This window comes from Haliotis rubra, unplaced genomic scaffold (assembly GCF_003918875.1).
Source record: "Haliotis rubra isolate DU_JTF1 unplaced genomic scaffold, ASM391887v1 Scf74, whole genome shotgun sequence".
NCBI classification, from domain to species: Eukaryota; Metazoa; Mollusca; class Gastropoda; order Lepetellida; family Haliotidae; genus Haliotis; species Haliotis rubra.
This window is the reverse complement of record NW_025767457.1, coordinates 329,314-354,128: the sequence shown is the minus strand read 5'-3', so window position 1 is coordinate 354,128 and position 24,815 is coordinate 329,314. Positions and strand designations below refer to the sequence as shown.

The following is a 24,815-nucleotide window of genomic DNA, read 5'->3' as shown; positions in this document are numbered from 1 at the left end:
TTTGGCCTTTCGTCCCACATAAAGCTGACACTCTGATATAACTGAAATACTACTCAAACCAAACCTTCTCGTTCTCTTTGTATTTGTGTCAAGGATGACACTATTCTTGAGATCATCTTGTAATATACTGACCAAAACAATTGTGTTAAAGGGGAAGTGTATTATCGAATAAATCACTTTTATTCTTATGTGAATCAAAGTGAACTGTTTTAATTAGTTAATACCAATGTTTGAAAATATACACTCATTTTTCTTACAATGTAAGTATAACCCTCAAAATAAGTGCTGAAATGTTATGCCAATATGAGGTATTTGTTTGCCGAGCTAAACAGGCCAGAGTTACCGCCCTTTGATTATGACGTAATTGGTGCCACTTGATTTTAAACTGGTCTCCTGTCTAGTCCCAAATCAAAAGATAATAATACTGATATTAATCACGTGAAAAGAAGTTTGTGAAAACACGAAGCACAAGAACAGAAAATGTAAGCAGCAGGACGGATTGATCGTGTGTATTTTCATTCATAACCTCGTCTCAATGAAAATACCAAATATGTATAACAATGTTGACGTCCGTATGACATCACTATCGGGAAGCGACTTTTTCAAAATGGCGTGTACACTGACACGAGTACGCCGGAGTTTTCGAAGGAAATTTTCGTTGTTTCAAGCAACGTATATGCATAAATGTGACATGTAAGTAGTCCAAAAATTCTGTCAGTCTGCTGGTTGTTATTTTCTTTTTGTTTTCATTGTGACCAAGGGAAATAGTCAGAAATTAAGAGAAGTACCGTCATCGTTGTGTGTGAGTTTGCGTCAGTTATGGCGTCATGCTTTCAAAACTATAATATGTCGTGATGAATCTAGAAAATCATTGGAATACACCTGTTTTATTTAACTATCGCTTGCTACGATACCTTTCCCATGCATGTTCTAAAACTAATGAGCAACAAGTAGGCGAACGGATACACAGTGTAAAATCTGAGATTGGCTTTGTATACATTTCAAACAAGTATTCTTTCACAGCGCGGCATCTCATATCCTCGATATATTTCGTTAGATTTCACTGAAACACTTCGTATTGGTGACAAGAGTCCATTTGTCAGTTTATTTTGAACTGTATGAGGAATTCAGGGATTCATGTAAGGAAGATGGTGTTGAATTATACAGTTGATTTTATGGACGAAACACAACCGACATACATGTGACGTGATTTTATAAACACTATGTAATATGGCTGAAAATTCACTTTGACGTTTGCGTATTTTCCAAGACATTCTCAGCGATTCTAGGTTCATCGATAATGTTTCAGAACGAGCATTGGTGATTCGATCATACAACAACAAAACTACCGCTGATCACAATGATCACGTCTTTTTCTTTTAAATTCAATTCTCCCAGTAAAATTTGACATTTGAATTAAGACAAACCATAAATTACGCAAAACGCAGTGAATGGTGATTTAGTAATGTGTCAAAACTGGCGAGATTTACGATGCATGTAATTTTCAGTAAACTTTATCAACAATGAGCGGATGATATCATAGAAAACGAATTTCAAACAGTGTTCAAAACTGCAAATTGCATTTTTCTGCGTGATGTATTTGGATATGTACTATCGATATCAAAGTGAAGGTGGAAGAGGAGGGACATATCGTACGATTTATGTAAGATCTTTAGTAACAAACGTAGAATGCTGGCACATTCACCGATGGCAAGCAAGATGTAGTGCATACGTTTAAGTACCCGTGAAGATCCGGGGTAGAATAGGTCTTCAGCAACCCATATGTGCTTGCCATAAAAGCGACTATGCTTGTCGTAAGAGGCGACTAACGGGATCGGTGGTCAGGCTCGCTGACTTGGTTGACACATGTCATCGGTTCCGAATTGCGCATATCGATGCTCATGCTGTTGATCACTGGATTGTCTGGTCCAGACTCGATTATTTACAGACCGCCGCCATATAGCTGGGATATTGCTGAGTGCGGCGTAAAACTAAACTCACTCACTCACGCATACGTTTAAGGTTTCCTGAAAAAGTATACTGTTGGAAAGGCGACCGACTCAGGTTGAATATGTTATACAATTTGGTTACGTGGTAACACTTTTAGTACAATGTATACGTTTTTCAAACTGCAACGTCATCATATATGTACGGGTTTGGATATCAAACTACTTGATAAACACTTTTATGATGAAAAGTGCAAGACAAAAGGTTAATTTTCGTGTACACTTGCCCTTTAACTTTTCTATTACATTGTTGTGACAACTATACATGCAGACATAACACATACTCAGTGTTCATATGAAAACTAACTGGTTATTGCACAGCAGCTGTCTTCAAGTATTTATCATCATGAACACAGATCAGTTCGTAGCTTCAGTCACATCACTTTTATCAACTGTTTTCCTGAAATCACTCCATGGGTGTGGCTCTTGCTTTGGTTTCGTCTTCTTCAACCATGTTTCATAGTAGTCCAGGAACTTCATAAATGTTTTCTGGAAGTACTGTGAGGTAAGGAAGTTATCTGTGGCAAGGCCCTTCTCCTGGAAGAAATTGGTAGTTCGGTTTGAATTCCATAGATGTTACAATTTGTTCTGATTATTTAGGTAGGTAGGACCCTATTCTAATTGTTGTTGAGATGTTAAACTTACATTCATCTTGATACAGGCCACAAAGTCATCTAAGTGATGATTGCCAAACTGGTAAAAGTTTGAAACCTACTAAAGACAAAGACACAGCGTGTGTAGGGAAACTGGTAAGTGTGAGCAGGATTCAAACCAACACATGCATGGGGCAAACTTTATCCATGGACCCCAAGACCCACGTTATGACGAGGGACAACTGTGGTAGAGTAATGACAACTAGGGCTGTGCAATATTACTGATAAACCGGTATATATGCGATACGATTATCGCGATATGGTTCAGATTCTGCAATATATTGGGTCATCAAGAGTTGAAATTATATGCCCTTGACTTCCATGGCAACAATATGTGTTCTAAAAGTGTCAAATATACTTTTATTTCAGTTGGTTTCATGTAACATTTTACAAGTGGAAGTATCTCTATAAGTGGCTCCAAAAGAGCCAAATATTCTACCAAGTTTTGTGGGTTTGAATGGTTTCATATGTGACAGTTTGGAGGAATTAAGTGGCCTCAAATGGGCCAATGTTTTATTTGGCCTTATTAGTAGAGCCTCTGGCTCTGAGGGACCATTTCACAATTCAAAATATTTTATTATTTTTGTTTGTTTCATAATGGGACATATGTTATCAATTATCATAAAAGCTTAAGTCTTATAAATTTTGTAGGACTGTATAATGACATTCTAGTCAAGGATCTTAGCATTGGGAGGTTACATGAGTTTTTAAGCTCAAGTAGTTCACCTAAATCATGTTTTTGTTTCATTTTGCAATAGTTCATGTTAACACATGTTTATATTGGAGTTGAATCTGAATGAATCACTGACATACGAGGGGCGATCAAAAAGTATGTAGAATCAACAAGAAAACGATACAAATGCAGTTATTTTTATGTTGTTGTTTTTTTCTACATATTATCTGTCAAGCTCAAGCAATTTGGTTTTGCTATGTTCCAGTCTCTCGATCCCCATTTTGTTTGACCTTGGTACCCTCAAAAAACACAAAATCTACAATAAATGCATCAAAAACGTCAGGAAACAAAATATGCAAGCAATATTTTGTGTGTTTTGAGATTGACAGAAGTCCCCAAGAATCACACATAGATATTCAAGTTCATAAAAAAGCAATTTGAAATTACAATCGCTTGTTAAAGTGACTCCACCCTTCATGTTGACTGAAAGAGCTTGTTTTGGAGACGCTAACCATCCCCCCTTTCAGATGACGTAATCATAAGGGCATAGCTTATTCTAATGTTTTCACCTATGCATACATGATGCCGAGGGTTCAAACTAAATACTGAATGGTCACACAAGTGTCAGCTGACAATATATTGTAAACTGTGCCAGCTTGAATATCTGGACACAATGTCTTTGAAAGTTTAAAATGGGGGTGTCCTTAAAAAATAGCCCCCGACTAAATATAAATCAGGCAATCCAAATCTTTGACTGTTGATCATGTCGGGAAGTCATCCAATACTATACTGAACATATTTTATATGACATTATCTGAGGGCATACCATTATCCAAGAGATACCAAAAGACAAATCGTTTTTCATTTTCTGCAATTTTGTTAGAAATATTATACCCCAATGTGCTGTGATGACAAATATCTGGTTAACCACATTACCCACACATGTGAAATTTTGGATATGGCTTTGCTAACGATTCCTTCAAAATAAAATGGAAGCTATGCAAACATTGGACATCGAGAATATAGTTAGGCTACGTACTTTTTGATCGACCCTCGTACCGTAACAATAAGTACATCCTGCATTGAGGTGAACTCTGTTGAAGCAAACAACACTAGTATTGACCATGAAAATCATGTTATACTATTACTTTTATCATTATGTTCGCAAAACTTTATTGCAATACTTCAATTAATATTCCACATAAAAGCTCTATATCATTTTATTTATCTGTAAACCATTGGCATACAGCCATACACAATGGGGACGGGGAGCCTGAAAGTATGGTGTAACGACAACTAAGAAGATGATGTCGCACACAGAGAGCTATTATGAATTTATCATGTACGCACTTGGCCAGAAACCTTCCAGTCAATTCAATATATATTGCAATATCTCTGAAGTTATTGCAATATATAGCGATATGAAAATCGGAGCAATATCCAGCCCTAATGACAACTGCATGTCTTCATATGTTTTGCACAACTCCACACACAGGGAGTAAAAAGGAGTTTACGTACCACTTGGACTGTTCTTCGTTTGGCCTCCGCAATACTACGTTCCACAACCTCCAGAAACTTGTCGTTAGGACTGAGGTCATACTTCTCGACTTCTCTCAAGATGACAGACTTGTAACCAAAGTCCAGATTACTCGCATATGCCAGTGTCCCCAAAACCTCAATGTTTGGTGCCATACCATAATGCTGTCATATGGAACAAACAGAATGATGTCACACACAATTATTAATCATAACTTATTTGTTTCAGAGATAAACCTGATTAGCATGAGGATCTTTGGACAATCCTCAAATGGCAGTATTAACTTTAAAGTTTCATTTAGGTAATTTCTGTCAGTATATGACCCTATCTTATCTTGTTGAGCTTGTACCCATGAAGATCCAGGTTAGAATTGGTCTTCAGTAACCTATGTTTGTCGTAAGAGGCAACTAATGGGATTGGGTAGTCAGACTCGCTGACTTGGTTGACACATGTCGTATCCCAATTGCATATATCGATATTTAAGCTGTTGATCACTGGACTGTCTGGTCCAGACTCGATTATTTACAGACCGCCACCATATAGCTGAAATGTTGCGGAGTGTGGCGCAAAACTCAACTCACTCACTTGTGGAGCTTGAACTTGAAGTCAACAGCCAACCAAAATGACTCTTCTTAAGGAGTGTTTGGGAGAGATCCACATTACAATTGCAGGGGTATGGTTGTGAGTCAGGCATTCCAAGTTTTAATGGGTACAGTACACATTGAGATCAGCACAATTTTGGTGAGATAACACCCCCTTGTGTTGTGTAAATTGAATTTCCAAATGGGTCCATGATTGTATTGAGACAGAATGGAGATATAATACCCTCTATTATCAGTGATATAGTAACAGAATATGTCCCACCTCCATGTCTTTGAGGAACTGTATGCCATCTCTCTGGAGGCGGCATGTCATGGCCAGAGTTCCAAACGTCATCATGTCGGGCTGGAGTCCAGACGCCCTCATCAGTTCTAGAACGCTCTGTGGGAGGAAACAAGCGATAACAGACAATTTGAATGAGTGAGTTTACTTTAACGCCACACTCAGCAATATTCCAGCTATATGGGGGTGATAACAAATTCAAAATATAATGGAAATCACTGCAAGTGTATTAAACACATATTTTGATTTCAAACAGTGCAATATAACCACAAAATATATACTAGGCACATAAAGAAACTGTGCATACAGAAATCTAAAATCTAAATTTATCAAACCTGTGTAGACACATAAGGATTTAAACTCAGAGATTAGTGACATGTATCCAACATGCATGCACGTGCCACGTCCCGTGACGTCAGTGGGTTCGATTCTTGAGACGCAGTAATGCTGTTGTTGCGGCATTCGGGAAAGAGAAACAGAGCAAAATGAATGCCAACACAATACTGTCACTTTGGAAAGTTCAACCCCTGCCCTCGCGATCGTTCAAAAAATTAAGCGGCTATTGGTCCGTGGGGGAATGTGTCAACGACAAGTGGCTGCACATTTCCACTGCCACCGGAACACCATTTCTGCACTGGTGAGACGCTACCAGAACACAAATGACGTCATCGATCGGCCACGTTCTGGAAGTCCACGGGTAACAACACCAAGACAGGACAGATGGATAAGGGTGACCCATCTTCGCCCGAACCATCCCAGGACTTCGCTGTATCCACCCCAACACAGTTCGACAACGTTTACGTCATCACGGGATCAGACCACGATGTCCCGCCATACGGCCTATCCTGACACAACGTCATTGACAAGCTCGCCGAATGTGGTGCCGAAATCATGTCCGCAGACCCTTGTTTTGGTGAAGAAATGTTGTTTTCACAGATGAGTCCAGATTTAACTTTTCCCATAGTGATGGACGTCAACGTGCCTATAGACACGTCGGAGAACGTTATGCACAGGCCTGTGTCTTGGAGAGGATGCGCTTTGGTGGTGGTTCGTGATGATTTGAGGTGGAATAACAGCACGCCAAAGAACTCCTTTTGGCGATTGTTCAGGGCAACTTAACTGGTGTGGGCTACAGGGATCAGATTCTTCGACCTGTGGCAATTACTTTTTCTTGACGCCATGACCCTGGGTAAACATTCCAACAGGACAATGCCCTCCCTCATAACGGCAAGGGTTGCTATGGATTTCTTGCAACACCACAAGCGCTGACTTACTGCCTTGGCCTGCAATTCACCGGATCTGTCCCCTCGATAGGCATGTTTGGGATCGAGATGGATCGCCGTCTCACGCCGCCTTCCTCATCCGCCAGATAACATCCTTGACCTTGCTACAGAACTTGAGAGAATCTGGCGTGACATCCCACAAGCCTTCCTTGCACGCTTGATAGGCTCTATCGTCGTCGATGCACTGCTGTTCTCAATGCCGATGGTGGACATACCGTTATTAAGCTTGTGACAGGGTCGTTTGACCCCTGTCCCGCTTGTGGACTTGTGACGTCATTGTGATTGACTTTCCAATTGAAATTCTCCCGACTTGTTATGGTCTCATGATCCCTCCATTAAAGTTTATATGTACCTTTGACATTGTTATCGTACTTATCAACTGGGATAATATTTTGACAATGCACAGTTTCTTTATGTGGCTAGTATATATAAATTATTACACAACTGACCACAAATATGTTTACAATACTGCTGCTAGTTTGAAAATGAGATCACTATTCTTAAACTTTAGTTGTAAAAGTCATTAAATCTATTTAACTCCATGTTAACAATAAATATCAAAATAAGTGTGCATGAGTAGAAGTATTCGTTATCAGTATGAATCATAATAGTCTGAATATTTGATAAAAAATGGGTAAAAGTGTGACACAAAAGGCAATGATTAACCAAACAAAGGGTTCAAAATTTTGTGTCTCATGAAACCCCAGATTGATGTAACCAGTTCATTACCAAATAAAAACTTTCTATAGATCAAATGGCTATGGGTCTATTCAGTACATTTCTCCATCAGCCATGATTAGAAACAGCTGCTATACGATGCATGGTGATGCCATCTACTTTAAGTAGACAAATGAAAAGAGGCTGGAAATTACTCACAGATGGTCATGAACCTTTCTACATGGATGAAATTTGTGCAAAGCCTGCATAGAGAAGATATTTTGGCCAATGTGAACACTCACTGTTTCCCCTCTCACACCATCATGGATGCATCGATTAAAGATAGTGATTATAGTGCAAAAGCACTCATGTGTTGATTGTCAAAGGAATTTATCATCCAAAACTGTGTTCCACAGGAGATATCGCTTGTGTGAGATCAAACGATATCTCCTAGGAGATATCGTTTTGACAGTAGATTTTGTACAATGCCCTGACAATGCTATGACATCATGTACTTGATGACGTCACAATGCTATGACATCGCTGCATTGCAAGTCTAATGGCAGTACCATGTTCAGAGATGTACATTTTTCATTGAAAATTAATGAAGAGTGATTTTGGATGATAAATAGAATCTCACCCTCGTGTCTTCTGATATCAAATATATCAAACCTCGGATATTTGTAACTTTATCAACTCGTGTAGATATAATTGAAATCAGAAGACACTTGGGTGAGATTCTATATGTATTGCAATAATAATAATAACTGGCCACTTATATTGTGCTGAACTCCACGCCGCAGGGACATGCTCCAAGCGCAGACAACATGATGGACATTATTACCCCAGATAAACCAGCTGCCTGTGAGGCGAATGTTAATAGTCATATGACTTACACCACCGAGTTAGCATTTTCTGCTGGGTGAACAGAACCATTCAAGAATAGGCAATGATGATGAATTCCAGATGAACAATATGATGAACAACTCACCCTGGCTTCTGCTCTCCTGAAACACCTCTTCATGGATGAGTGAGTTGTACCATGGCGATGTCTGGCTTCACACCAAGGTCTTCCATGCGTGCAGAAGCGCCATCTCTGCCAAGGCTGTGGGAGGGGCCACTTCTATCAGCTGGCTGAATGGCCGAACATCTGGTTGGACACCATCGTTGCCATGGCATCCAGGATGCCATGCATTCCACCAATCACAGCCAATCTCTCATCTGGATACTTTAACTGTTTAATAGAGATTACATTGTCCAGTTTACAGTCAGTTCTTAACAGATTTGGTACCTCGGCCAAGTTGGCAGTACTGGAATAATCTGCTCCATACACTCCCACCACTGTCGATTAGCTGGAACAAGAGAATCTCTCTCAAATAGTTGGATTTTAGGGTCACAATCTTCAGAGTCTTGGGTGTTTTGTTTCAGGTTAGAAACATTCTCGATTTCCCTCTAAGGTCCTTGACCTGATTTGCTGGCCCCATCACTGATCTGACCAAGAACTTCATGTTCACCAGATTTACGAAACCTCGTATTGTTCTGCCTCAACATCTTAGGGTGAGTTTGGCTATGCGTGTCAACTTCCTGGTGACCAGGAGAAGCAGATCAGAGAAGTCATTGTCTCCTGCACCACAGTCTCGCGACGCTTCTCAGCAGCAGGTTGTAGAGAGGCAGGTCAGGGCTCACTTTGAACTGCTTCATCAAAGCGCCACACCTGACACAATGAGATCACAAGTAATCAGAACCTGGTCAGATGCCAAGACACAACATTTATAACGTAACTGACTTCAGTATAGGTTTTGTGTCTATGGACATGAAAACTGATCTCTGCACAGTGGATATCAGCATGATATCAAAGTTATTATGCTCACTGAATCAATAGCACAAAGCAAAAATGCACACAACAAAATTATATCTGTACCATCGTTCAACACAATAATGACTCCGAAAACACTGACTACCCTTTTACCAACTGATCTGGAAAAACTACTCATTCCATCTATCCATCCATCTATCTATCCATCCACCCAACCCGAGACTAGTGATCATGACAAAGTGGGTAAATTATAATGGTTAAGTTGCAAGTGAAGTGTGATTGATAGCGTGTCAGGACCCTGCTATAGACTCCAGTAATGGAGCTCGTCCGCTATAGTTTCCGAAGAACCGGTTCGAAACCCCACATGGGCACAATGTGTGAAGCCCATTTCTGGTGTCCCCCGCCGTGATGTTGCTGGAATATTGCTAAAAGCGGCGTAAAACCAAACTCAGTCAGTCAGTCCACCCAAACCCATCCATTTTATATTCATTCATTCAACATAATAACTAAATCTGTGTGAACACAGTTCAGGTCATGCAGACATTGTTCATGATATCGGTCATTAATTTCTCTGCTTCATTACTGTCAGGTTGCTGTGATTCACAATAACTGACTCCCACTTGAAACACAAAAAAAATACTTTTGTGTATGGGACTAATTCTTTCATCTAACAAGAACAAAAACATCTGGTAATGTTGATGCAGTAATGGTTTTAAAGGATAAAGCTCACATTTTTTCCGTCATTTAACACTTGAGCCAGTGTGGTATTTGCTTAACTTGGTTTTGGTGATTGGAACCTTTATATAAAAAACGCATTGAAGGTATAATATTCAAAAAAAAGTATTCACACATTTTGAGAGATAGGGCTTGGTCCATCTCAGACCTATCTGTAAGCCTTAAACAGTTTATACAAAGTACAATTTTTAAACTTATCCTATCTCACGATTTGCACTTCTCTATCTTGCTTCGACGCTGAGTGGAAGGAATGAGAACTTTTCCTGTAGGCCTCTCTTGTCCATACGCCCGTGTTCCCCAGGCTGCTCTCCTTATAGGAAACCCCGCTTTCAACAACCAGTATTAACTGCGGACGTATTGTCGTCCGTCCAGAGATTCCCGGTAGCGACCCTAAGTAGGACAGTGATAATTTTATTGGCGATCATCAGATGTATTGACCTGTGTTCGATTATCGGAATGTGCTCCTTATCATGGTTGCCCCGCTGGCTGGCAGACAGAGCTCGTTACATCAAACTGCTCGATGTGATGCCAGCTGACTCACACAGCCGATGTCTACATCTCCGCCTCATCAAATCGCCGAATCGATTCACCACCACACGAATCAGTTCACCATACCGAATGGATTCACACGGCGTATGTGGATTACGACATCGACTCAATTCGCCATAACATTAAGACTGTTTCTTATCGTCTAAACGGTTCACATCATCGATTCGATTCACAGCAGCGAAACGGCTCGATTCCCCCCTGTTGAACCAATTCACCTCGGCCGGAACATTTCACCTCGCCTCACTGGTTCATCTGATCGTTCTAGATCTCTCTATCAGCTGAGATCATTTAAATGTTTCGGATTACCGAGCCGATCCAGATCACAGTCACGATCCAGCTCACAACGCCGATCCAGATCACGGACTGATTCAGATCACATCAACGTTCCGGCTCACCACCCTGAACCGATTTACCAGCCCGACTCGTACCGTTTCACCAGGCCGAACCGCTTCCTATCGTCGTACCAGTTCACCTGGCCGTTCAAGATCACTGAATTGTCAGCATTCATTGAACTGTCAGCATTTGTCAATAATCCACTCCTCGGACCTTGCCAGCAATTGAGCTTATTCATGAATTGGGCGATTCACCAGACATTTTGATGGTAATTTTGTACATAAACCATCAGGGGTCGACAGGATCAGCAGCTCTGCTTCAGTTGAGGTTTCGAATTTATCATCTGATCGGTTCACGTGGTTCACACACAGTGGCCAGAGCCAGACACATTCCCAGGATGAGGAATGTCATTGCCGATGCCCTGTCACGTCTCAAACGCCCGTCACTCACGGAGTGGAAACAACTGCCTCTGATATTCCAATCGAAAATCTACCTGTTATCATGACCAGAGGTAGACCTGTTCGCCACTTGGGACAACCATCAGCTTCAGCGCAGATGATCACCAGTTGCGATCGTTACTGCTTTATGTACAATCTGAATAAAATTCTGAATTTTATTTCTGATTTGTGTCTTCGATTCTTCTGGGACACCCTCCTCGGTACGTAGTCTGTGGGGGTTGTTTCGAAGCAGGGGTTGGCCCGATACTAGACATTAGACTTTTATTACGGGGGTACCTTGGAAATCATGGTAATGTGACTGATTACACTCACTACGCTGCGTCCTTTCACTTTCGTGAAGGTAGTGACTGAACACCACATTGCTCGAGAGTCCCGGTCCCTGGGAGCAATTGTGCTTAGCAAGTCAATGGGTTCGAACTAACCATCGCACGTAGTGACCTTGGTAGTTATGGGCCTACCTTGTCGTAGAAGTAGAAGTGTCGGATGTAGAAGTGTTCGACAATCTAGCCTGCTGACCTCTACTCCATGGAGCAATCACGTCAGTGTAGTGAGTCCTTCCCGATTTCTTTATGGATTTCGTAGCGTTCAAGCTCCTAAATACCTTAGCACACCGTTGTGACCTAACTGTGGTAAGTAGTGGAAGTCATGTGGTGTTGTTTTGGTACTGAACGTTAAACTTGTGAGTTTTCCGATTCTGTTTCCTTTTCCCCTCTTCGTGATGGGGTCTGGGGGGCTGTCTCGAAGCAGGTGCAGGCCCGATTACTAGTCGTAATTACGGGGGTACTCTGATAAGTCGTGGCTAAGCAAGGTGACTTGCCTAGTTGCATTTTCTTGCGTATGCGAGGGTTGCTGCTGAACACCACATTGCTCAGGAGCACCCACTCCATGGGAGCGATGATGCCTAGTATGCCAAGGGGTTCAGGAGAACCCATCACTAGTATAGGTACTATGCTAGTCGGATCCTGGGGCCGAACACCACATTGCTCAGGAGCACCCACTCCTTGGGAGCGATGATGCCTAGTAAGCCAAGGGGTTCAGGAGAACCCATCACTACATCACTAGTATAGGTACTATGCTAGTCGGATCCTGCGGCCGAACACCACATTGCTCAGGAGCACCCACTCCTTGGGAGCGATGATGCCAAGTAGGTCAAGGGGTTCAGGAGAACCCATCACTAGTATAGATACTATGCTAGTTGGATCCTGGGGCCGAACACCACATTGCTCAGGAGCACCCACTCCTTGGGAGCGATGATGCCAAGTAAGTCAAGGGGTTCAGGAGAACCCATCACTAGTATAGGTACTATGCTAGTTGGATCCTGGGGCCGAACACCACATTGCTCAGGAGCACCCACTCCTTGGGAGCGATGATGCCTAGTAAGCCAAGGGGTTCAGGAGAACCCATCACTAGTAGAAGTACTATGCTAGTCAGATCCGGCCTCCCTTGTTCATTGCTATCTACGGTTGTCATTAGCCTATACAGTATATACTGTCAGTGCCTTTTGACTTAGGGTAATCTGTGACCCGCCATCCAACCGTGGGATAAGTGCAAATCGTGAGATAGGATAAGTTTTAAAATTTTAAAATTTGAATATAAATTGTATATTTATATACTTATCCTATCTCACGAGATGGATGCCCACCCAGCCTCCCCTCTACTCAGATTATGATGGTTACGTATAACTGTCATTGGCTCCAAGAAGAGAATGATCACTCTGAGGTAGTCACGTGGGTAGACAGGGGAACATGCTGCACGCTTAGCCTGGGACTAGGGACCTGTCCTATAAGGAGAGCAGCCTGGGGAACACGGGCGTATGGACAAGAGAGGCCTACAGGAAAAGTTCTCATTCGTTCCACTCAGCGTCGAAGCAAGAGAGAGAAGTGCAAATCGTGAGATAGGATAAGTATATAAATATACAATTTATATTAAAATTTTCAATAATCTACACCTATTGTCAGACTTCAATTTCTGTGGAAGAAGCGATGACTGAGTGGGTTAGATCGCTGACTTTGTGTGCTGAAAGCGTAGGTTCAAATCTCAGATGGAACACAACCCATGAAAGTACTAGCATCTATACTTTACTGAGAAAGGGTAATCCCAAATATAGTATACGTTGAACTACTGTTTTTCTCTGAATAATTGTAATAAGCAATGAAAATACAAAAGGTCACCTTCAGGGTATACTTAAATCCCGCCTTCCTGTCTGAGATACAAGCCATCAACAGGAAGCTGAAAGTTTCGGCAGTGGGTCGGATCTTAGTGGTCAGTTCATCCATCAGACTAAAGGCTGTCTGGATGTCTCCATGCAGGGCGTAACACTTGATCATGGCTTGGTATGTGATCTGGTTGGGTTCATAATCCTTGGTGAGCATGAGCTGCCTCAAGTTGTCTGCCCTTGACAAACCATCTTCAGACCACGGGGAGTTGGCGCAAGCATTGAAAAGTGATGTGTATGTTAGATCTACAGGCTGTAGGCCCATTTTTTTCATCTGAAATATATGTGAATATAGAAAGACATGCATCAGTTAACAGTTACTGGGTCACTCTGTAATCAGTCTGTTAAGACACACAGATGTATCAATCGTGAAATTACACATAATGCTTTCATAATATTTATAAAGATTTTGAATTTTCATAATAATTAATCAGGCTATCCTTAAATGACGCTTTGAAAAAATAATACTAAATCTGACAGCACAATGCAGTTCACACAAGCCACTGGACCCGGAACACTGGAAAACACCAGTACATTCAATATTCTGTCAATATGTGATGCCCTTTTCTTATGCCCTTTGCCCACGGATGATAGTGCTGGAATATAGCTAAAGGCTCAAACAGGTCAAACAGCAGCAAAACATGGAAGAATTGTAACAGTTAAACGTGAACAGTTAAAAATAACCTAGGGAAAAAATGAATGAAAAATGGATTTTCTATTATTGCATTGCATTTCATTACCTGACTTCCACAAATTCTTTACCTAGTTTATCATATGAGAACTATTGTGTTTCAGAATACATTTCATCCTGATCTATCCATCATTAGTCACATACTACATTTATACTACATTGGAATCTGTCAAAACAGGTGAGGTGATATGGGGTTTAACGTCGTGCTTGAGAATATTTCGCTCATATGACGACGTGCATGCGTGTGTATGTGTATGTGCACCTGCTTGTACTAGCCCAGACTTAAGCTGGTTTTATAGTGCTAGCCCACTGAGATACCATGCCGCAGTGAAGCATGAATACCCACTCAGACACAGTATACTGACTGAGAGCCGACCAGTCCTTGTTGTACCCATTAGGCGAGCGCCAGGCAGGGACCAACAAGTACCATATTTTATCGTCTTTTGGTATGACGCATTCGGGATCGAATGCGTTATCACATCCATCTTCCGAAATACAGGGATCGACGCTCTAACCACTACACCACGGAGGCGGTCCTGTCAAAACAGACACGAAACCAATCTATATATCTGTCAATATCTGACCACATGAATTTATTTCATTCCTTTCAACATTATTTTGAATTTCTATTCTTTACTTCCATCTAAAATCTCACAAATCCCAACCAGTACCAGGGAGCGGTGGGGTAGCCTAATGGTTAAGGCATTTGCTCGTCACGCTGAAGACCCGGGTTCAATTCCCCACATGGGTACATTGTATGAAGGTTATTTTGGTGTCTCCCGCCGTGATGGTGCTGGAATATTGCTAAAAGCAGCGTAAAACCAAACTCACTCACAAACTGCACTTTCAGACCCAAACAGGTTCAGTTTAAACAATTTCCACTGTACCTTGTTGAAGAGCTGGAACGCCTTCTTGGTATATCCTACCCTCCCAAGCAAGCCAATGAGAACTGTGAATGTATATGCTGTAGGCATTACTCGGTCATTCTTCAGCATCCATTCTTCAAGGACAGCCACAGCCTCTTTAATCTGAACAAAAACAAGACAAACCATCTATACAGAATTTGTTTCCTTATCCATTATATGTTTATCATAACTAAATCCTTAAGACTGACTGACTGAGTTTGGTTTTACACCGCTTTTAGCAATATTCCAGCAACATCACGGCAGGGGACACCAGAAATGGGTTTCACATATTGTACCCATGTGGGGATTCGAACCCGGGTCTTCGGCGTGACGAGCCAACGCTTTCACCACTAGGCTACCCCACCTCCCCAAATCCTTAAGACATTTTTCTTGCATTATTAAAAAATCAATAAATGTACATCAAAAGATTTTTCACATAAAAATTCTAAACAACTTATGAGGTGAGATGAAACAGGGTGAAAGGTCACGTTGAAGATTATTCCACTTATATGGTCATATGTTTGTGTGGCTGCTTGTACAAGTTATAAAGTGCTAACTAGAGTTGGGTATTGGTTAAAATATCATAATTAATGATTGGTTCATTACAACTAATCAATCATCGAAAATAATTGGTTAGCGTCTTTTATCAAAATGTTCCTGTTATCTTTCATTCTCTTCCCATAGAGGTTACTTGTCATATCTTCCTACGAACCTCTGTTCTAATACGGCCCTTTCGTGGTGCGAGTGTTAAGGGTTCGTGATTGGTTGCAATCAGATTTAGTTGTGCAATCAGCGACGTTGTTTCAAAAGTGATCATTCGCAAGGCCTCAGTACTTTCCATATACTGCGGGAAAACTAAAACCTCTTCCCCTGCGATGCGCAAACGTTTCTTCTAGACAGAACTCAGTCATGTAATGGCAGATCAATGGCATTTCCATCGCCCCTGTTGACAATGGACATGCTAGCCATCAAATGTCTTGTGTGTCACATCAACACAATTCCCTGCTGATGTGGCCCCACATTTGCTTGTATTAGTCAAGCTGGATGTAAGTCGACGTAACACATGTTCTGATTGGATAAAAAGAAGGGAGATAATTCGTGTTGCGACTTTTTGCCGCTTTTACAAGAACCCAGGATTTTACGAGAACCGGGAAATATGGCCATATTAGAACAGAGGTTCGTAGGAAGATATGACAAGTAACCTCTGTGGAAATAGAATGGTTATCTTTGTAAATGCACACACAACAATAAAGAAAAAAACATGTAGTTCTTTGGGGTTTTTTGTAAACTGCACAAAATGCATTTGCAAATTTCACATATTTAAAGGATGACAAGTATGTTAGGAACATAAATTTCCTGGAGCTTTTAAGAAAACTTCAATTATGATTTGGTATCATCATGTAGTGCTTATGAAATGTAAATTTAATGACAGAGACAAAACCAACCTTGTGAAAATATTGTTGATACATACAAGTATTCCAAAATTGTTTGTGTTCGATTATGAGAAAATATGTTCGATTACTTGGTAATCTACTCACTGCGACCAGTCTTCGATCATTTCAATTAATCGAATCACCACCAGTGCTAACCAACTGAGATACCATGCCACAGTTATTAAATGGATATTCCACTCATAAGTAATATAATGACACCAAGATGACATATCTTTGTTTGGCCATCTTTTAACCTCCTTTGGAATGACTAAGCTAATAGATCAAATTACTCAACTCCTCTTTCCCCTCTAAACCAGTGAACCCTGCAAGACAAATACCTCACCTGTCCTGCCTTGCCAAACTTCTCAATCTTCCTGCCGTACCACTCCTGGCTGTGGAGTCTGTTGCCAGCAGATAAGCGGATGTGGCTCCTCCCTTCCTCATCCTGATCATCTTGAAAACTGATTCATATCATTGGGTTTATTTTCTTTAAATGTTCCCATTTATTTACTTGTAATAAGAAATACAGTAACCAAGGCAATGGTGCAATCACTGGTTTACAGAGTTATCTCCCTTAACTGTTGAATATGTTTGAATCCCCAAGTGGTAAACGTCAATGATTTTCATCACCAACTGGCATACAGTGAAAGAAGTGTCAAACCTACTCATTCACTCCTCACTATTTCTGATCTGAATATTTGAATCATAACATGTAATCTTGAAATGTGAACCTTCATAATGTAATGCAAGACTGGAATTAGTGGAACGCAATTTTATGCATACAATTCTAACATGACCTCCATAAAACATTTATACAAGAAAGGATAATAAACATTTAAGGTAAGGAAAACACTAACAACCTGTTGTTGATAGTGAGTTTTCATCCCTTCCCTTACCGTTCATTATGTGATCCAACCTCAGACATGAGGGACTCTTTCCATAAGCTTCTCTCTTCATCTGCCAGAGTACCAAATGTGTCACTTTCTTTAGAATTCCAAGTCTTCTGGACTGTCTTTATTTCTGGAGGCTGAAAGTTTGTTGGTTCCTTCATCCGAGCCCCCACATCCTGCTCTGTGTCATGAACAGGCCTCCTTGACCTTACAAAGCTCCTTGTGTTTCCTAACTGACCAAACATATCAGAGTCATCTGACCTTACTTCTAGCTCCAAATATTTCCTGTCATTTTCTCTGTCTTCGTTTGTGAATACTCTATTATGAAGTTTTGAAACCTTATCTGGTCTTCTTCGTCTCGACTTGAATGACTGCTCAAAGTTTCCACTCCTTGGGGCATCTCCTTCTGGACCAAACTCCTCACTGCTGTCATGCAGCCTTCTGCACAACAAATTCTGACCAACACCAAGTTTGTTCGACAACCCTTCAGTCTGCCTCAGCAAAGTGTACAATCTCAGAGACAAACTCGGCAATCTCAAATGAATACCTGCCATTTTGTTTAGCTCTTATTAACTGGTGAACTGGAAAAAAAATATATTTGTCATGAAACATTTATAAAGGACTCTGAAATATTCATACCACTCTTGTCTACACTAAATGTATTATGAGTGAGTGAGTTTAGTTTCACGCCGCACTCGGCAATATTCCAGCTATATGGTGGCGGTCTGTAAATAATCGAGTCTGGACCAGACAATCCAGTGATCAACAGCATAAGCATCGATCTGCGCAATTGGGAACCGATGACATGTGTCAACCAAGTCAGTGAGCCTGACCACTCGATCCCGTTAGTCGCCTATTACGACACGACAGGCATGGGTTGCAGAAGATCAATTCTAACCCAGACCTTCACGGGCAAATGTATTATGAACGCATGAATTACAAAAGTTAAGGACTATAAAAGTATTATTAGTGGGCTTCCTTTAATGTTCACAGTTAACAGTATTTAATACAAAAGGTTATCATGTACATGTTACTTGTAAGGTTAGTTCATGAAAGTTTCAATTTCAGTCACAACTGATCACATTCCGACAGGTAAGGCGTGGCGTATCTCAAACCTGTCTGTGAGACTTGAACAGTAGATCTGGTCTGTCACCACCGTCTGGTTTAGTAGATGCATAAACAGTGACGTACTGTCATTAAATACTCGCACAAAATTAACCTTACACTATTCCAAAGCCAAATAGCAACACGATGTGCTGGGCGACGCCATTTTGCAATTTGTTGTAAGCTCCGTTCTGGAAAGTGCGCTACCTATTAACCGTCTTCTGTGCCAGTATCGATACATAAAGCAATGCGCAGAGCTCTTCGTAAGGCTCCCCACAGCAACTGCTTTTCAGCAGAGTGCTCGGAGTTTCTGTACACACAACTTGTGGAAGCCGCGGAAGTTGAGTGGCTCAGATGGCTGACTTTGCGTGCTGGCATTAGATGCCTGACTCTGAGAGTGTGGGTTCGAATCCCGGATGGGACTCAAGCTTACAAAAGTGCTAGCATCTGTACTTTACTGAGAGAAAGTGTAATCCCAATTATAATACATGTTATATTAGACCACTTTCTAAATGTCATTGTAATTCACAATTGTTAGTACATGTATGTTGTTTTAGCGAATCGGTTCCATATCAACATATATGACCAAGAATCTGAAGTGTCCCTTATCACTTGGTGGAAATAAATGTTGTTGTCTTTTATAACTTGACCTCTTTTACCGTTACATGTTTTACAATAAATGGATAGTTCATAGTTCATTACACATAGTATATAGAATGAGGACAATTTTATGGATATACAACTTCTTTATTCTGTACAGGCGACGTTTCGACATAAATTCTAATGTCGTTGTCAAGTAAGTAGTGCTTCCTCATTCTTCATCTCCAAAACTTCTAGAATGCCAATCAAAGAAGACATAGTATTTGAACAAAATGGGTATGACAATTCAGTAACTATAATATATAGTTACTAAATGTTTTGAATGTGACATTACTTCATAGATATCTTAGACCAATCATCATCGACCGGGAAGAACTACATATATCTTATTAGAACACCTGTCCTGAGGATTTGGGGCATGATATATATATGGTAAGTTTAACCCGTGAAAATATGCCGATGCCTTCTGAAAAAATAGTCCAACAGCACCCAAGAAGATGCTGAAATAATGTCTGGGTGGTGATGGGGTGGGCTGATGAATTTTCGTGAAAACAAAGAGCACAAAGCATTGAAAAGTGAAAAAAGACCAGTCATTTATAGGCGAGAAATTAAAAAGAAGGATATTGTCCCCGAGTTATTTTAATTTGATCAAATTATTCCTTTCAGCTGTAAAGGAATCATTTCACGTTTTGAACACACATTGCTATACTTGAGACCTAATGAACACATTAATGTGCCACATCCATACCCAAAGCATGGTCAAGATGCTAAATTCTTACCCTGGTCAATGTATCAATGGGTAATCGATTTTAATTCTCGGCTCCCATGGAAGTGTACAACCCAAGTTGCAAGGCGCCTGAAGTTTGACAGTCTCGCCCTACCGGACACCCTTCAACACCAACGAAGTCTCTTGCCCGAGGAGACCTTACATGCAACATCTGTTCCAGCATAAGGCGTGTCCACGACACATTCAATAGTTACGTACTTCCGATCCACCTTCTGCTCGCAACCAATGTTGTTTTACATCGCCTGATTTGTGGTCAGCGAGCTACACATGGAACAACCAGATTCACACATGTTAAAGGTGCAAAACAAATCCCAAAGAACTTAAACCTTGTATTTACCAAAACATCAAGGTTGTTTTTTTATGAATAGATGTCGTTCATTTCATCGCCTTGAATGTTAGTGAATAGTTAGTAAAGGTCAATAATAGTAACGAAAACTAGCGAAATGAACGGAACAGGGATGTCACTACCTGAATGAAATTGGTATTTTCCCAAAATCTTAATGATGTATTTGAGTAATTTACTGTTTGTGTGAAATCATGGTGTAATGCATTTATCGGTGGAGTTAATTGAACGCTCTGTAGAGATTAGAGTACCGTAGAATAATTCACCCCAGTGTGATGTATCATCAAACCAGACTGAGTTTCTTCAACCTGCTTATTACTGAGCATCTTAAATACTGTCTTGTACTGTGCGCAAACATCAGTAGCGAAGGTGATGTCGTAATGCTGCTGGAGTATCCGATGACGTTGCTGGTGGCTTATACAGCCAGTATATACATGGCCCGTTTTTTATGCTATAATATGATTGACAAGATTGCTAATAAGTATACTTGTTGACATGAGTCTTGCTATATTGCTGAAATAACGCCGATGTGGCGTCAGATTCTAACGCACTCACTAATGTCACAACCACATTTTGCTGTACATATGTACGTCCCTTTGCATTTGCCGATCCGCCCGATGTCGGTAAGAATTTGAAATTCGTGTATGTTATTATCGTTTGTCTTTCATCATCACATCTGTGCTGGTGGATTTCGACAAAGTGGTAGCCATTTACGGCACATTTCTTAATAACAGCATCCAGAGAGCATTAGATTTGTCTCACTCTCATATAACAGAATGTGGTAATGTTTTTTGCTATGGTCTGTACCTTATAACTCAATGTCAATTCTTCGACACAGGTAAGCGCATCCGTGGTGTTGTGAATAAAGGCTCTGCCCAAAGGGTGTCCTCTCACTTAGCCAGATTCTGTCAAAACAGGTCTCTCACATAGACAGAGTCATGAGAGTAGGATCTGGCTGACCAGGGTTAGTGTTTTGATAACGCATGTCCAGATGAGCCATGTAGTCTGTATCATCAAAATGCTCAACTAGTTAGATTCGTGAATTGTGTATTAAAGTGAGACACATTGGGATGGTCATTGCCAATGCCACTCAACACGTGTACGACAAGATAACCATATCGGGACACTTTCACAACTGAAAGTTGTTCGCGACAGAGTTATCTCCCCTTCTGCATGTTATCCCCATGTCCGTTACCAAAAGCAGTAACTTCTGATGGTTAATGGCAAATAACATTTTAACAAGATACAGGTTACTCCGATGCACCTAACGTGACATTTACAGTTATTAGCTTACAATAAACAACTAATCATTTCCCATGTTCATCGATATTTTCAACCGTCAAACATCACGAATAAAATTTTAATAACCTTTTCAGTAGCATTGAGTTCAGCTCCATTTAGACTTTCGTGCTCGCAAAACTTCGTTTTCCACAGGTCATTTATTCATAGAGTTTCCATTGCGAGCTGGTGTAGTTAGATGAATTCTCCAGCTACCTAATACGATATTTTAATTACCGCTAACATAAATATTTAAACCGTCTTTTTACGGAAAATTGCAAATATAACATAACCGGTGTTCATGCAATTTGTTACCCTTAAGAATCATTCATGTAAAGTTTCTCTTAAAACTGAATAAACAGGTTTCATGCCTTTACACGTTGCTTTTCATAATGCTAATGTAGCTGTCATCACCAACACTGTTTAACTCCGGGTAAATCCAGGTTCAAACAGGTAAAAATAAAACACAAGGATATGTTTGCGATTCCTTTTATTGTATTAATTCATCCAACATAAATGCACTCCATGCTGCTACATATATTTATATGTCATTTCCTGATGACAGATTGGTAAACCAAACAACTTACCATATTAAAACGGCGCTACGGGCTCTGCGAGAAAGTGAATTATGCTGTGTAGCCTGCTGGCGATCAACTTTAATATCTAATACAAACACCATCAGCTTACTACTCATGGGCAACACTGACGAAGATAAAGTACGTGGAACATGTAAAGTGTGAGCTTCGGGTCTCTTGTTGTTTGGAGGAAGAGGATATCTCAAACAATCCCCACACAAATACATAGGCGTAAAGATCATAGCAAGGTCAAATATGCAAATTAGATATGACCCATGCACTCAGTTGTTAGAGCAGACGGATGACCGGACGCCGGATTGCGTGCCATGCCACACGCCTATCGGGCCTTTCAGGCCTGTGGAGCTAAAAATTAAATAACATGAACCATAAAATGGAATTTCCAATCCCATTAGTGACTTAACTTTATTCACCGAACCTTAAACTCATTCAAGAAGCGGTTTTATCTATGTGTTGAGCATTTAATTAAAAAAACCCATGTAATTATTGCCTACAAAATTTTAACAAACTCATTTCTTATGGAAACATAGGAGGCTAATGACTTCATTGTATTTTACCTTAACCAGGAAGCTAAATTTGAAAACACTAAACTGATCGATGTTCCCTACAAACATGAAAAAAGTTCGAAAAGCAAGATCAGCTACCTTTTAGCTCTCAAAACTTAATGTAAATACAGTAAGGCGAACCAGAAATGGTTTAACTTTTTGTTTCCGTTATGTTAACGGAAAAAATCAAGTTTTTGTCTTTGTCAAACTGTAAACATTTAAAAAATAAACCTAACGCTATCATTCACAATGTTATTTTCGACATGGGACATTGCTATTCATTCACAGCAATAGGAAACATGTACGCATACATTATTTGAAAGCACACTCGTATACAGACTAGATTTTGATGTGCTCCAAACATAATAACATTCTCAAATCAAATAACGGTTTCCTCAAAGGAGAGAGGACATACAGACGCACGGTGATATACTGATATTTTATCTCAAATCACTTTACATCTTGGTTTCTAAACAACATCCGAATGATATTAAACGTTCATCCAAACATGAGTTTACTCAACCTTGCACACAGCAATCACAAGCTGAAACTATCATACCTCATCCTTAGGTATATTTCATAACAAAAGATAATAATAAATTTATTTTTCATGTGGTGAAAATTATCATCTAAACCAAAAGCAAGCATAAGCACGGCTTCTTTGCATTCAGCTCTCCTACCCAACCGACATCAACACGGAATTGCTTGCTTGAACAAAAATAAGTCTTAAAACAAGACAATATAATTGCATTAAATAGGCAAACTCAATTAGATGTCAAAAAACATTGACAGAGCATATCTACCCTCCAAAGAATAAAACTGTTAACCATAAAGACAAGAATACAAAGAAAGCAAACTACCTGCAGTAGTACAAATTCTTTTACTTTCGTGGTTGAATGATGCGAGTCTCAAACCCACATCTTCGCCACCAGGGCTCACTGTGGTCATAGTTAAAGTCGAGGTTAAAGTGTTGTAAGGCTGAGTTCTGGCGTGAGGTGTCTTACTGAGTTTTAGCCCCTCCTCGAATACAACCACTAAAAGTACAGGAATTTGTACTCTTGCAGACAGTGTAATCCAGAAGTCGGCTCCTGTGCATTTGTTCCATTAAAGAGAGAAAAGTTTTGATATTATGTATGCCAATAAAGAAACTTGACTGTCGGCAAAGAGTGCTATATCATGTAGCATATCGCGGCGAGGAAACATCAGACTTTTAACATAATTCTTACTAGTTAAACTTCCTCCTCTGCATGTTAAACACTTCTGTGAGGTGAGACCACTCAGTCTACGTCACTCGAACTAGCTAGTAAGTTAACTGTGTGCCAGTTTTCATTTTGACCCTTTATAATTCTCCAGCAAGGTGATTCGGTTTTGCTTCTGGAGTATTTGTTTCAAGGACGTTTTCCATGATTACTTGCTCTGAAATACTGTTTAGTTACGATATCGTTAAGTTTTTCTAGCCCCTGCTGTGTAAATCAATCAAATTTCCATGAATTCCAATCAGTTCAGGAACATGATGCTGAAGGATGTGAATATGCGGGGTAACATCACATCTCTGATACGCATCTACATACAACTTGATCCATGAATTAATCTCAGAAGACACTTCATTCACATTTGGTGCACTTGATTTCACTAAATCGTTTATGGAGTGAAACCCATCCCAGACGGATTGTATAACGCCTGCCCTCTCTTCATCGTCAAGTAATTCCAGAGGGCTTTAAATACCTTTGAGAGTTTCAATTTCTCAGGACCTTGCAAATCACGAAACTCTATTTTCCGTGTATCTTTGTTGATAAAAATTCAAAGTTTATCCCTGCTTCTTTTAATTGTTTCTCCAGTCTAGACATGT

General features: G+C 40.3%; 1 protein-coding gene across 2 annotated transcripts; it reads right to left on the bottom strand.

Moving 5' to 3' along the window:
* Window positions 1–2,240: 2,240 nt before the first annotated feature.
* Window positions 2,241–19,023, bottom strand: LOC124259876 (pentatricopeptide repeat-containing protein 1, mitochondrial-like). Of its 2 annotated transcripts, none has more exons than XM_046694094.1 (9): window positions 18,941–19,023; window positions 17,723–18,297; window positions 17,170–17,287; window positions 15,376–15,516; window positions 13,754–14,071; window positions 8,683–9,405; window positions 5,734–5,850; window positions 4,851–5,033; window positions 2,241–2,543 (listed from the first exon to the last, which is right to left on the bottom strand). In XM_046694094.1, the coding sequence occupies exons 2-6, from the start codon at window positions 18,268–18,270 to the stop codon at window positions 9,367–9,369; spliced, it is 1,164 nt and encodes a 387-aa protein (XP_046550050.1). In that variant the 5' UTR covers window positions 18,271–18,297; window positions 18,941–19,023; the 3' UTR covers window positions 2,241–2,543; window positions 4,851–5,033; window positions 5,734–5,850; window positions 8,683–9,366. The 2 variants fall into 2 exon arrangements, with proteins under 2 accessions (XP_046550050.1, XP_046550051.1); XM_046694095.1 differs by having other exon boundaries at window positions 18,832–19,003.
* Between the last annotated feature and the right edge of the window lie 5,792 nt (window positions 19,024–24,815).